This window comes from Leiobunum rupestre, chromosome 4, assembly GCF_980474605.1.
Source record: "Leiobunum rupestre chromosome 4, qqLeiRupe1.1.hap1, whole genome shotgun sequence".
Taxonomy (NCBI): Eukaryota; Metazoa; Arthropoda; class Arachnida; order Opiliones; family Sclerosomatidae; genus Leiobunum; species Leiobunum rupestre.
This window is the reverse complement of record NC_143387.1, coordinates 64,425,682-64,439,909: the sequence shown is the minus strand read 5'-3', so window position 1 is coordinate 64,439,909 and position 14,228 is coordinate 64,425,682. Positions and strand designations below refer to the sequence as shown.

General features: G+C 35.7%; 2 protein-coding genes across 3 annotated transcripts; one reads left to right on the top strand and one right to left on the bottom strand.

The window, feature by feature from the left end:
• The first annotated feature begins 6,500 nt into the window (after positions 1-6,500).
• On the top strand, positions 6,501-9,595 carry gkt (tyrosyl-DNA phosphodiesterase glaikit). Of its 2 annotated transcripts, XM_090173866.1 has the most exons (12): positions 6,501-7,071; positions 7,135-7,231; positions 7,297-7,331; positions 7,401-7,493; positions 7,551-7,715; positions 7,778-7,856; positions 7,919-8,101; positions 8,283-8,398; positions 8,907-9,014; positions 9,084-9,186; positions 9,266-9,356; positions 9,425-9,593. In XM_090173866.1, exons 1-12 carry the CDS (start codon positions 6,581-6,583, stop codon positions 9,496-9,498), a joined length of 1,635 nt encoding a protein of 544 aa, XP_090029992.1. In that variant the 5' UTR covers positions 6,501-6,580; the 3' UTR covers positions 9,499-9,593. The 2 variants fall into 2 exon arrangements, with proteins under 2 accessions (XP_090029992.1, XP_090029993.1); XM_090173867.1 differs by lacking the exon at positions 7,919-8,101 and having other exon boundaries at positions 9,425-9,595.
• On the bottom strand, positions 9,455-13,189 carry Cap-D3 (Chromosome associated protein D3). The gene has a single exon (XM_090173865.1). It carries the CDS (start codon positions 13,116-13,118, stop codon positions 9,711-9,713), a length of 3,408 nt encoding a protein of 1,135 aa, XP_090029991.1. The 5' UTR covers positions 13,119-13,189; the 3' UTR covers positions 9,455-9,710.
• Between the last annotated feature and the right edge of the window lie 1,039 nt (positions 13,190-14,228).

The following is a 14,228-nucleotide window of genomic DNA, read 5'->3' as shown; positions in this document are numbered from 1 at the left end:
TATACGTCACAAGATTTTATTTTCTCTACCGTTAAAATAGTTTATACAGACAAGTTTAAAATTAATGTTTATAATTTAATTTCCTGTTTCAAAAATATTAGATAACTTTTCCTGTTCATTAACCATTATTGGGTTTAATAATTTTTGAAATTTTTTTCTTTAGCTCGATGAACAATTTTTTTTCTGATGGAGTTATTATTATTATTATTACTTATTTAACACCTAAATCTTTACTGGTAACTCTATTGAGGTAAAGTCTATTCGACTTGGTTACCAAGACTACACTAATTATTAATAATTAAAAATAAGATTAGGATAATTTAAGAATCTAAAAAAAAGGTTAAATAAAAACAAACAAGAGATTACCAAATATATTTAAAAATAATTTCTAAAATATTGTGATATAAAGGAAATTTATAATTAATAATAATAATAAAATAATAATAATAATAATCAGCTAGGCTAATTTTCAATAACTCATTTTATGAAGAACTTCATATTCTATTTATTAATTGCAACAGTCCTGGAAGGCTATTTTGTAAAAATCAAAAATGACCAAAAATCATGGTCCATCGAAAATGACAATGCGCATGTGCCAAAGAGGCTGCTATCGAAATATCAAACAATCGATAGTATTGGTCAATTTGGTGATTTAAATAAAATTCTTCGACATACGGTCGATGGTGCAAATTTAAGTCTTCGTCACCAAAAATAAACCGATATTTTTCGTCCGCTTAAGCATTAATTTATGATTTGACTAAAATAGCCTAACATACTGCTACTTCTTAAAATTGAACTTACACAATCTATAGTTTGATATTTCGATATCCGCCCCTTATCCACATGCGCATTGCCATTTTTGACGGATTGAATTTTTTTGGTCATTCTGGATTTTTTTACAGAATAGCCATCCTGAGGCTTACCAGTGGTTCTTAAGTCGCATGGCTAGCCCTTCCACAGATAGCTACTTGGATCATTACACTAACTATTGCTTTAAAACCTCTATAACTGTTTATCCCATTTAGCGGAAAACTCAACTCAAAATGAAAGTGGTTCCCAGATTTTCTGCCAGTGCCATAACCTGCGATCAAACTCAGACTTAACCCTCATTTTCATGCTCGCTGGTAGGGGGTAAAATCGTCAAACTCCGCTTCAGCTATACACTTTTTCACTTTCCGCGTCGATCTGTTTCAAACAGATATTTTAGCTTTATTTTCACGCTTGCGAGTGGCGGAAGCGAATTTTGACTATTTTTATCCGCTACCAGCGAGCATGAAAATGGGGCTTAGGCTATAAGTTTATAATTATATTCCTAAAGTATATTACAGCGGGGAATGACGTAGAATTAACGTCATAACCAAAATTATAAGCGTTTCTAGCGAGAAAAATACGCAGCATAAAAACAAATTATTAGGCCTAATTCCAACAAAAATGGGATATCACTCTTGGAATAAATACCGTTTATTTATAATTTTAAATAGGTAATATAATTTTTGAATTGTATACATTCTTCTTCGGCTTGTACAGAATATAATTTAATACGCGATACAACACGAAGTTGAGGCAGTTGTTACCCCATCTAGTGGCAAGCGCGAGTACTAAACATCCGTAGGGTTTCACCTTAGCATACGAGCTACGTAAAGATAAATAATTCAGCCATTAATTTTTTTCCAACGACTATTTCTTGTACGATTTCTAAGTCGAAAAGGAGAAATAAGGGTGAAATTGTAAATAATGGAGCGCCATCTCGCGACGTTGGCGGGAACTAGCGTCGCTTTAATTTGGATTGTCAAAGTTTCCGTTTCCGCTCGATTTAACGGAGGCAGGCGTTCCGAATGGCGATTAACGTCTCTGTCTCTCTGGCTGCTCGCTGTCTCTTTATCAAGTGTGCGCGAGAGTGGAACGTAATTGAAAATTAGGTGGAATAAGAAGGGGCAATTAGAGAATGGCCTTTTGTTGCAACGACAAATCATCGCCAATCTGCCAACAGAAGGCGGGAATCGTAGGGCCTAAAGTAGGTTGCCCCGCCGAAAATAAGGGGTTGAGTCTTTCCACCGTGGTCTCTACCCCATTCCCTCCCTCGCTCGCGAACCCCCAACGCGACGTTGCGATCTTAAACACCTCATTTAACATTGATACGGAATAACACGCATCAAAACGCCCAATTATTACAGCTAAGATTTACCCTTCTCATTTCCTCGAAAGAGTGTCATGATATATAATAGAGGACATTATTTTTCTGGAAACATTTTGGTGGGGCATTTAGGAAAAATCACCGAAATTTTAAATGTTAACAATGAATTTATGATGATTGAAAAAATTTGAGACAACTTAAAATAACCCAAGTTAAATTTGGTTAGTTTCATCTAGGGGGATGAAAGTGACTTAAGGTAGTATTATATTCCTAGGCATTGCCAAGGCTTAGGGCGAAATTTATTTCGTCAATTTTAACACACTGTTACGCCTAACGTTTAATCCGAGAACAGGGGTACGTTCAGCAGCGCTTATCGGACATCCTCCTAGATGCGACTCACCGATTAGTAATCGCTGACATCGGTTTCCTACTGTACGCTTTTTCGCGTATCCGGTTTTGACGTCACGATAGTCATCGGCTGGAAGAGTCATTTTTTCCGATGACTGACGTCATTACCCCATTTTAAAAAACACCGATGACTGAATAAAAGCGTTCAGCAACTTACGACGTCATTATGACGAAAAAGCTCATCGGTGGAAAATATCAAATCCATCGGGTTGACGTACCCCTGGCAAAAAGAAACCACCTAATATTCTAAAATTAAAGATACTAATGCCGACAATTCCTTAAAGAGTGGATTTAAAATTTTCGAATCCCGTCTGTGGCTAGTAACAAATATGAGGATGTACGGGATCAAAGATTGTACCAGTGACTGATTCCTCAAAGTCGGGTGCCAGATCATGGGACGTTTGAGGCTGTAAATAGACGGCTAAGAGAAAGCTGACAAAAACAACCAGCTAGAGCTATGGAAAGAGAGCAAAACGTTACAGAAGACGTAGAGGAAGAAGTGTTTAATATTATGTATGAAAACAATATCATGGTTTACTAAACCCTGCTAAGCCCACTTTTCTTAGCCTCGTCTTCTCTGTGAGGAAGGTAAATATGACCCCGTAACCTTAAATTCGAAATCCCTGTCCGCCCATAGTGAATAGTGTTTACCTACTTCCTGCCGGAACTCCGAAAAAATTAGCTCCATAGCTACCATGTTAACCAACTATAGATAGCGCCCTCCAGCAACCGATCAGCAGGCTGATTTTTACAAAACCGTCAATCAGAAGGTCTCTGAGTTCAAATCTAGGATACGCAGTTCTATATTATCTTTGCTGTGAGTTATCATCTCTAATTTCACTCCGGTTGGTATTAATATGAAACACCACACCAGAAATACATGAACCGAAATTATCGGCGAGCGCTGTTTTCTTTAGGCGCATTTTGCCATAAAGACAGCGGAGGGTGAAAACCGAAGCATTTCCAAATTGGATTTTAACTAAATTACATCCCACCGATTTATGTTTTAATTTAGGCTTGTTCATTAAAAACATATTACGCTGCGTAAATATATCTTTACTCGACATTTTTACTGTTTAAAGCAACTGACGGCTTTATCATTGCCACCTGTATTATGATGAGACCCTTGTTATTAGAAATGCCAATGAATATATCCGATTCTTCGAAAAAAACTACTTTACTGGAGTGCGTGGTGTCATCTATTTATGGCACAGGAAGCTAAAATTCAAAATAGCGAAACAATAGAGAACCATTACAGAGTATTATAATTAGTCAACTTAATATCTACTTACAAGGAGAGTACCCGAGGTGTTTATTGCCGATTTTATTCAAAGTCGGACGTAATGCAGACCTATATGAGATATGAAATTTCCCAAAAGGAGATGTTGCACTACCCATTCGATTTGCCATGGCAACCGAAAACGTCTTTGATCACTTAAAACAAAAATAATATTTTTTCCTTATTTTACCCAAAAATTGTTACAAATTTACCTCAAAATTGTTCCAATTAACCCAAAAATGATGAAATTTACCTAAATGTGGTACAAAATACCCATTTCGTGATTTTAATTTTTTTTTAATCCCATGCTTTTTTAAATGGAGATTTTTTTGTTATAAGTGGTCAAAAACATTTTCGGTTGCCATGGCAAATCGAATGGGTAGTGCAACGTCTCCTTTTGGGAAATTTCATATCTCATATAGGTCTACATTACGCCCGACTTTGAACAAATTCTGCAATAAACACCTCGGGTACTCTCCTTTGTTAGTGGACTTTAACCTAAATTATATATCCCATATAAAATATATTGCTAAAAATTACTATAATTTAAGTTTTTGTCAAATTTAAAAACTAGCCAATCAACGTGAGGGGTACTTTTATGTCTCGCCTTTTGGGTCATAATTTAGATTAAGCATCTTGTTTTGAACTCGACATTAGCGACATCTGTTGAAAAAAGAGCTCGTACACGTCGAGCCGACACTTGCTTTAATTAAAAAAATCCAACTTGAAATAAAACTGAGGCGTTTGCGACTACCATTATTTACACGGACTGTAAAAGATACTTTCCGAAGTCCGTGTTTATTCAAATTTTACCAATTGAAAGTTAGAAACGCCATGTTCCGACGTTCCGTACTCCAAATCTCTTCAAGAACTGCAGGGAGGAATTAAATTCCGTTGAGGGGTATGACGAAAACCCGTCTTTTTAGGGGGGTGAATGGGCAAATGCATCCAACGTTACCGGAATAGGTCGATGATCATTTCGGTTCATGTATTTCTGACCCTACTTTATGGCGTCTTTTTTTACATCGAAATAGTAATGACGCCATTTTTAAGTCTTCGCTGTTATTCCTATTTTTCCTGATAGAGGGATGAAATTAAGAGTTTGCGTGCTTGCTAGGGAAATTGGGATATAAGATGAAACTTTTTCCCTTTTTAGCAGGATCGAGCTAAAGTTCCAATAAGCAGAAGCTGCCTTTTTATTTCATTGGTAGTCCTGACAATTTGTATTTATTCCATTAGTAGCCTTGACGATGCGTGTTTTTAAAACAAATAACAAACAAAGTCTACTTAAAGGGACTTTCAAGGTAGAGCTGTCATGCCACTTCTTCTTTTATCCCCATTCAGTGGTACCCTACATTCAAAATCACTACCTTTAGGGTATGCAACAAGTATTTCCTTTTAATCAGGTAGCTTTTTTTGACTTTTTAATCCTTAGCAAAAACACGACATTCTGTTCACAGGGGGAAAGTTTCCATTATTTCCACAAGCAGTAACTTGCAGGTCCTGGCTCTCGGATATGCTACTTCTCGGCGATTTCCTTGAAGATTTCTTATTAAGCGCCTATTTTGGGATAACCTCCACGTCAAACCACTAAGCGGTGCTGTAAATATGAAAAGAAATACTAGGGAGAGGCCATTATTGGAACCTTTCGGGCGCGACAGAAATACTATAGGTTATATTCCGTTTAACTATTAAAGCAGCGAATCTAATGATGACTGAAGTGTAATGACAGGAAGTCTAGAGAGTCACCAGCTAGTTAGAGCTTTTTTAAAAAAAATTGTTTAATAAATTTACGTTACCAAAAATAAGAAATTCATACAACATATGTTTTTAGTTTAAAAGCTTTGATGTTAAGAAACGTAAACCGTTACGCATGATGGAACTTTGTTGGTAAAGCTTTATATTTTTACAAATCCAGGGTGGACCAGCATATTTCAGTCTAAAATTACACCACTTATTAGACTCTTTTCGGTCGCTAATAAAGCGGACGACTATGGAATCTCAATGGGGATGTTAACTAATGATGTTCGTGACCGAGCTAGAGGTCCTCTAAGCGGACGACGCGTTCTTTTATATGCCGAAATTATCCGTCATCTGCTTAGAGGACCGCTAGCTCCGTCACGAACCTAGCGGGAACATCATTAGTTAGCATCCCCATTGGCGTTTTCCATTTGACTGCTTTCGAGCCCTCTAGATCGCATTTTATGTTCCATTTGCGCGCTCGGATCTGCTCCGATCAAGTTTCGCGTGTTCCATTTGCGTACTCTCGGGTGCTCGGAGATCTACCAAAACCGATCTGCCGATTTCGACAGATCAATGGTTTGAGATCGAGATCGGAGCAAATTTTGGCGTGTTCCTTTTAGATTTTTTTGGCAAAACGGCAGACCAATACGCGAAAATTTAAATTACAAGCAGACGAAAAACAACAAAGCGCGAAAATATGTTCATGGAATCAAACATGGAATGTTCCCTTTGCGGTTTTATGATTTTTATCTAGTCGATTGGGGCGAGATCTATGACGTCAGAGACAGATTCGGAGTGAATCTTGAGCAATCAAATGGAAAACGCTATAACAGTTTTTTTTAAATATCTTATTTCCAAGACTGAGTCCTTCTTTTATGTGCTTAAAAACTATACTGCTCTACCGTCTGCTAAATTTGACAAAATCTTGACAGTTCTAACAACTTTGAATTATGGCTAGTTTTCATAATAGTTAAACGTTTCAATTTTAATTTTTAGTACAGTTGATAAATTCCAAAATGCAATCGCAGAAAAACTGTAGTCCTAGTTCTTCTAAGGGAGTAAATTTTGATAAAACATTTAGACAAAGGACCCATGAATTATCAGATTCTGATTCAGATGGGGGCATTTCATCAATTTCCACCCCATCAAAGCGTAAGCATGATGGCCGGAAAGCGTATCAGAAGGAAAGCCCGAAAAAGAAACCTAAACAAGATTTATCTACACCACCTAAACGTGAAGGGGTTAAACATAACCATGTGCATTTATCAACGTCACCAAATCATGAAGTGGTTAACAATAAGAAACCACATGTTTCCGCAAACTCAAATAAATTAAGCTTTTACTTAACTAAAGCAAGAGGCATTTCTGATAAATATAATCAATGTGGAATAGCATTAAATTTTAGAGAGATTCTATTACATAATGATGATGAATTAATACAATCAGTTCAATTTAATTATGTGGTAGATGTTACTTGGCTAATTAATCAATACCCTGAAAAATATCGGTAAGAAGAAATCAACTTATTTCAACTCTCTTGAAATTTATAAAGACAGATTCTTTGTTTTAGTGGTAAACCATTATTGATTGTCCATGGTGAGCAACGGGAATCTAAACAAGCCTTAGAAAAGTCTGGCTCACCATACAAAAACATTAAATTTTGTAAAGTAATAATTTAATTGCTTAGTTACTAATAATTTCATTATTAAATATTTTGCATCTATATTCATAGGCCAATTTACCAATAGCATATGGAACACACCATACGTTCGTTTTATACTAAATTATACATTTAGTAACATTCATAATATTTATGGTATTATCACTTAATCATAGGAAGATGATGATTCTTTTGTATAAAAATGGGTTAAGAATCGTGATACACACTTCTAATTTAATGCAAAATGACTGGGATCAGAAAACACAAGGGTTGGTAATAGCTGTAAATAATTGGTGAAAATTGTTGTGAAAGACTTTATAATGCAGAATTTGGATGAGTCCTGTTTTACCTTTACTGAAAAATGATACTTCAGATGGTGATTCCGTATCTAATTTCAAAAAGGATTTTTTACAATATCTTGCTGCTTATGAAGTCCCAGAGCTTAGAGATTGGTGTCAAATTATAAAAAAATACGACATGTCATCCATACGGTAACTTAAATAAAAAAAGGAAAAATATAAAATAATAGTTACCATTATTATTACTTTTCAAGAGTGTTCTTAATTGGCTCCGTTCCTGGACGTCATGTTGGCGCAAAGAAATCTACCTTTGGACATTTGAAATTAAGAAAGGTGGAGTTTCGTTTTTTGAGTATCTTTTTGTAGGGGAAAAATAAATAATTTTATTTTTTTAGACGCTATCAAATTTTCTCCCTGAGATTGATGATTTTCAATCATGGCCTACGATAGCCCAATTTTCAAGCATAGGTTCTCTGGGAAATTCCGAAAGCCAATGGTTATGCAGCGATTTCTTGTCTACTTTAACCGCTAGTAAAAACAACCTGGCATCGAGGCTGGATTATAGTAAACTAAACTTGGTAAAGTTTTTCTCTAATCAAATAAATACTGGGCTAGCTTTTCCATCAGGCTAAATGGGGCTAAAACTTTGGCTGCTTCCATTAAACAATGGGATAATTTTAATAATTTTTAAATTGTGGAAAAGGTGCCCGATTAGGTTTGCTTCATTGGACACTTAAATGTTTATAATTCATTTTCTAGATCTTCCCCAGCGTAGAAAATGTTCGTAAGAGTTTAGAAGGCTACCCAGCTGGTGCTTCCTTACCATACAGCTACAAAGTTGATCAAAAACAGCCCTATCTTAGACGGTTTTTCTGGTATTTACAAATTTGCGTAATTTTCTTTCCTACCTCTCACTAACAAAGAGACATCCCAAGGTGTTTCTCCCTGATTTCTTCATGTACCTTGAAAGTTAAAGCTCCTAAAGGGAAAAGTTTCAATGGCCATTCGTTTTTCACAACTCAAATTTTAACTTTCTCTACGTAAAATAGCATGGGAAAATCATGGATTGATTTAACCCAATTTTATAGATTTTATCTATTTTACTCAATGGTTTTGCCAAAATTTTAATTTTTTGAAAATTGCAAAGGGGGACCCTTACAATCCGTGATTTTCCCATACTATTTTACATAGAGTAAGTTTAAACTTGAGTTGTCAAATACATTTTTGCCATGGCAAAACGAACGACCATCGAAACTTTTGCCTTTAGGAACTTTCAAGATATATGAAGGTCTAAGTAACCCCAGAGTTTGAACTAAGTTGGGGAGAAACACCTCAGGTGCTCCCCTTGTAAGCGCTTCATTATTAAATTTTTATCTGATGCAGCCAGTGGTCTGCCGATAACACTGGACGAAGTAACGCCTCACCTCATATCAAAACTTACTTGAGAATCTCTCCGGATTGTACATCTATAGCCTGGTTTTTAGTTACTAGGTAGTTAAGTTTCCTTACATAAATTTTAATATATCTTACCCTATTAATTTGTATTGCGTAAACGTTTAGTGCCAATTTATCCAAGGCAGCTTGGGGTTCATTTGAGAAAAAAGGAGAACAGCTTATGATTCGTTCGTATGAACTGGGAGTTTTGTTCATACCTGAATATTTAGTAATTTCTTAAACTTAAACAAATTAAATTTAATGCAAAAATATTTAACCATTTTTAAATCATGTGGCACACTTTTTAGATGGCTACTAAATTTTTTAAATATGATAAATCTGAGAAAAATGCCTTTCCTGTACCATATGACATTCCTGTTAAGAAATACGAAGTTAACGGTGGGTTAATTAATATATATATTATGTCATAAATGTATACCGATAATTACGTGATTTTTTATATTCAGATGAACCTTGGCTTTGGGATATTCCTCATATAAAGGCACCTGATAGGCATGGAAATAAATGGTGCCCGCCTTAAGTTATTTCAAATTGAAAATTTTTATATTTTTACTGAAATTTATTTTAAGATTAAAAACTTATTTTCTGTGTAAACTTGAATAGTAATTTATTATTTAACTTGGGTAGTCGTTTCAATAAGCTATCAAAATATTACGTACATTAACTTTTAGTTTTTATATTGTAGAAAAATATAATTTTTTAATATAAAACAAATATAGTATTTATTAAGTTCTAGTCATTGTCGCTTGAAGTACTTGAAACTCTATCAACTTCTCTTAGATCAAATTCTAATTCTTTGGCAAGAGTAGGGTCACTGGCTAGCAACTCTTTTATTTCATTCTTGAAATCTTTCGTATATTCCTTTAAGAAATTCTTGAAGTCTTTTAGCAAAGGCGTTTGCTTCAGTATGGGCTTCAATTTAATTATAACACCGATAACTTTTTCAACTATAGTTCTTCTGTGTTTTTTTGTTAACACATCTTTTTGAGTTGTACTTTCATCTTGGTTTGAACTAAATGACACTTTCATTTCATCACATCCCAGAAGATAAAGCGCATCTTTTATTACAGAACCATTCTGAGCGTCTAATGTAACTTCTTTAGTTATGAATCTCGATACAATGTTAATTGTCAGAGCAGTATTAATTTTGATGAATTTTTGCATAGGTGTTAAATTGCTCAACATAAATAGGTATATATATTTTCTCTTATCAAAGTTTTGGTCTCCTTTTAAGCAGAACTTCTCATTTTGTTCGTCCAACTGCAACACTACTGACTTTTCAAACCCATTGAAGAAACATATTGTTTCTGCAAAGAAGTTCACTAAAATCATAGTGTTTTTAGTCAAATGCTTCATAACCATTTTTGCGTAACTCGCAAGTTCCTCGTTTCTATGAGAAATAAGGAAAAGCATACGAAAAAATATGGACCCCCTCAGTTTTAGGTATTGCTCTTGTAACAGTCTGGTCAACAGTATTAAACTTTGATGACAAACAAAAACTGAATTGTGACCTAAAAACTTTGTCAAGATTGGCAAATATGGTTCAATCATGCTGGGGTATCTTATGCAGAAATCACATAAAACTGTTAAGAAATTTATTATGACATTGGGTTTGTTAATTTGGGTTAATTGTCCAATGAACAAAAGTATGGAACCCCGTGCAAGTTGTTCATTGTGCAAACAGAAGGACCCCAGAGCTAATATCGCTATTTTTTTCACATTTTCATTTTCACATCCCATGGCCATGAGGCTCATGCATATTTCAGTTTTTTCAGTAACCATTAATGGGGCTATTTGAGATATCACTTTATATGTTTCTATAATTTTTAGAGCAGCGGCTTCTTGAGATTTGCTAACAACAGGTTTGGAATCCACAAAGTATTCATCAAAGAGGACATCACACTTTTTAATAGTTTGCACTGCGAAAGTGTGTTCCACATTAAACATTCGGTGTTTAATAGGATTCATTCTATTTATAATTTTTCTGATTGACTCAACAGTGGGTGTTACTGCAACCAGTGGCAACGTAAATTCACAGATATCATTTTGGAAATAGTCCAACATATTTTCTATTGCTTTTTTTGGAAGTTTATTTGAACAATTACCAATGATTTCTATGATGTTTTTCAAGACATTTGGCTCAATTTCTTTAGTTTTCTTTTTTTCCCTCCATGCTTGCAAAACAAAGAGATAGTCGTAGTTTGTAAAATCTTTGCAAGCTGTTAAGAATGATAGTAGCATCCAAACAACGCAATCGTATTCTGTATTTATCTTCTTTCTCAACTTGTCTATAAATTGAGCTTTTATTGATCCATTGGAAACCCACAAACGGAATGCTTTAGCAAGATAGGTTTGATATTCTCTTAAGTTTTCTTGGCAAAATCGGTTTAACAGCAACCAGATTTCAAATTGCTCATTGGAAATTCCTTTCAAAATCACCTCTTTCAATTGTTCCAAGCACTTCTCCTCGACAGACGTTTCACAATCATTTAACAGTGGTGCAAGATATTTAATAAACAGATCTTGAGCGAAAAATGAATGTGCATGGGCCTGAAGAATAGCAACAATTGTCACGCAAGCCTGCTTTCGTACCAACACTGAACAGTCTCTAGTGAAAGTACCTATGATTGGATATAAATCACTTTTGGGTTCATCTTTGGAAAGGCACATGATATTTTGAAGAAGACACATAGCAGATTTTCTTACAAAAACTTTATCGTGAGTACAAAGACTTTTAACGTATTTCAGAAGTTTTTTGTACATCGGGGTTTGGCTTTCGAGTTCGTCAGTTTCCATTTGATCAATAGATTGATTGGGGTTCTGTTGCGATGCTGCTGTTATGAAGTATAATACATTTCGTTGAGCTAGGATGGTTAGAGCTTTTACAATCACAGTGGAAGACTTATCTTTGCAACGTACAAGAATATGCGATATTAATTTGAGGGGTGTTAAATTTTGAAAACACTGAACATGAGCTATATTATCTCCACTTTGGAATAATAGTGATAAAATGTCTAGCGCAACTAGTCTACAGTTAATATCTTTCTGCGTAGATAATAGAATAGTCCACATTATTAGTTCAGAAAATATCAGTGGAGGAAAATTACAAATTAAGTCTAATGCAAACTGTGCAGTCTTTTCTCGCAAATCAGTTTTATCAGAGGCTCTCACGCACATTTGTTGGTAAAAAACTTTTATGGGAAGTATTTCACCTTCATATGCATTTATTAAGTAATTAATAAAATTTCTTATTCGTTCCAATTTAAATTTTTCTTTTGTGGATTGCTTTTTCTCTCCTAAAACTTCGTTGGCAGTGTTTAATAAAGTCTCCAAAACTTTCATGTACAGTTCATTAGGAGGACCATGAATATTTGATCCACATATTTGTGCCAGTGCTTGGAATGACAATCCCATAACCGATGGAGAGGTTATAGTATAATCTGGATTTTCAACATGTTCCATTGCTAAAGAGACTATACACTTTATTAATTCTCCCATTTCTTCTTGATGGCCACGAAATGAAAATACTGATAACACTTTCAATAAAGAGTTGAGGATGCGTTTCAATGGCTTCTTTCTTTCATGAAGATTAGCACCTTGGTGTAATGCAGATTTGAAGAATTCCTGCATAATGCCTGGATGGAATATTCTATAAGCTTCACTTCCTTTGATGGAAAGGAGGGAAAAGTAGACGCTAAAAGCGGTCAAAGAGAGTTTATGTTCATCAGAGCTAGAATTTGACATATTTCCTTTTCTCATTAAAACAAATAGAGATACTATTATTTTTCTGGGTTGAGCATCAACATTAAATAAACATTCCCAAAAGTCTTCACCCATACTTCTTTCTAGGCTTGAAGTTTCATGATTATTTTCACCCATAGCCATAGCCCTGTGAAATGACAATCCTTGCAAATTGTCGTGAAATTTTAAACATATTTCATTGGCATTCTCTAATAAATTTCTTAAATTTTCCAGACAGTAGTTTTCTTCAAGTTTTTTATAAAGTGTTTCAACATCTTTATCTAATTCCAAGAAGGAACTCAGCCAGAAGGTAGATACTGTAGTTTCGTTTAATACGTTTGAATATATTGGTAAACACCGAAAGGTTTCAGCAACAACATCAAAAATTGAGACATTCATTTTGACTGTCTGCGTTTGGAAATTTTATAATTAGAAAAGTACTTAAGACTTTAATATTTATTGTAAAGTAATAGTTACTTCCGACTCTAATTAATTCTGTTTCTCAAATAAACTAAATTTGTAACGTGTCATTTTAAAACGACACGCTTCTTGTTTACACACATTTTTTAAAACACGGTCGACTTCGAAAAACAAAGATTTTGGTGAAGCTTTTATCAGAATTCGCGTCGGCTGCTACTGCAACTAGAACCGTTCGTTTTTTTTTATTAAAAAAAAATAAGGGCTGGTTCATAGATACAAAGATAATCTAGACTACGTACCGATAGATATAAGAAATGTATGTAAATACGTATCCTATTATCTATGGGCTGGTTGGGTCTTTTTTTTTTAGAGTCACACGATATGGTGTTGGCTAGCGCCTTAGACACCAATACAACAAATAAACGTCACAGACAATAGCGGCACCAACGTTAGAAGTGCTGAAGGGATCGCAAAAATCCCGACAGCAGGCGGAAGTATCCCGGGCGGGAGCTACCTTCCGGAAGAGCGGAGAACGAAAATAGAGAGTTCAGGGTGTTTCCAAAGGAAGGGGGTAAGCCAACCCCCCAAAAAGCGTTCCGAAACTCCAAGCGAGAAACCGCTGAACCGGGGCAGAGTAAAGCAAAATGAGCCAGATCTCCCTCTACCTGGCAGAGCGGACAAAGGGAGGAGGAGCGTACACCGAAGCGACACAAAACCGCGGGAACCGGAAAACGATCAACACGAGCCAACGACAGTAGGCGTTCCTGGGGCCTGCCCAAATGACAGCCCCAGACCAACGAACGGGCCGGAAAGTCCTGCAAGGAGAAGAGGAAACGGCCCGTCGGAGCATCAGCCCAAGCACTCCGCCACATCCGGAGAAGCGCAGACGAGCACCGGCGATGAATAGTAAGAGTATCTGGAGGTGGGACATACAGAGGAGCCACTGCATCAGTGGGGGTGGCTTTAGCAAGGGCATCCACCTGCTCATTGGGACCGATACCCACATGAGAAGGCGTCCACAAGAGACGATAGCGGACAGAAGTGTGGGAGAGGAATTTCCCAAACAGGGTTTGGACCAACGGGTCCGCA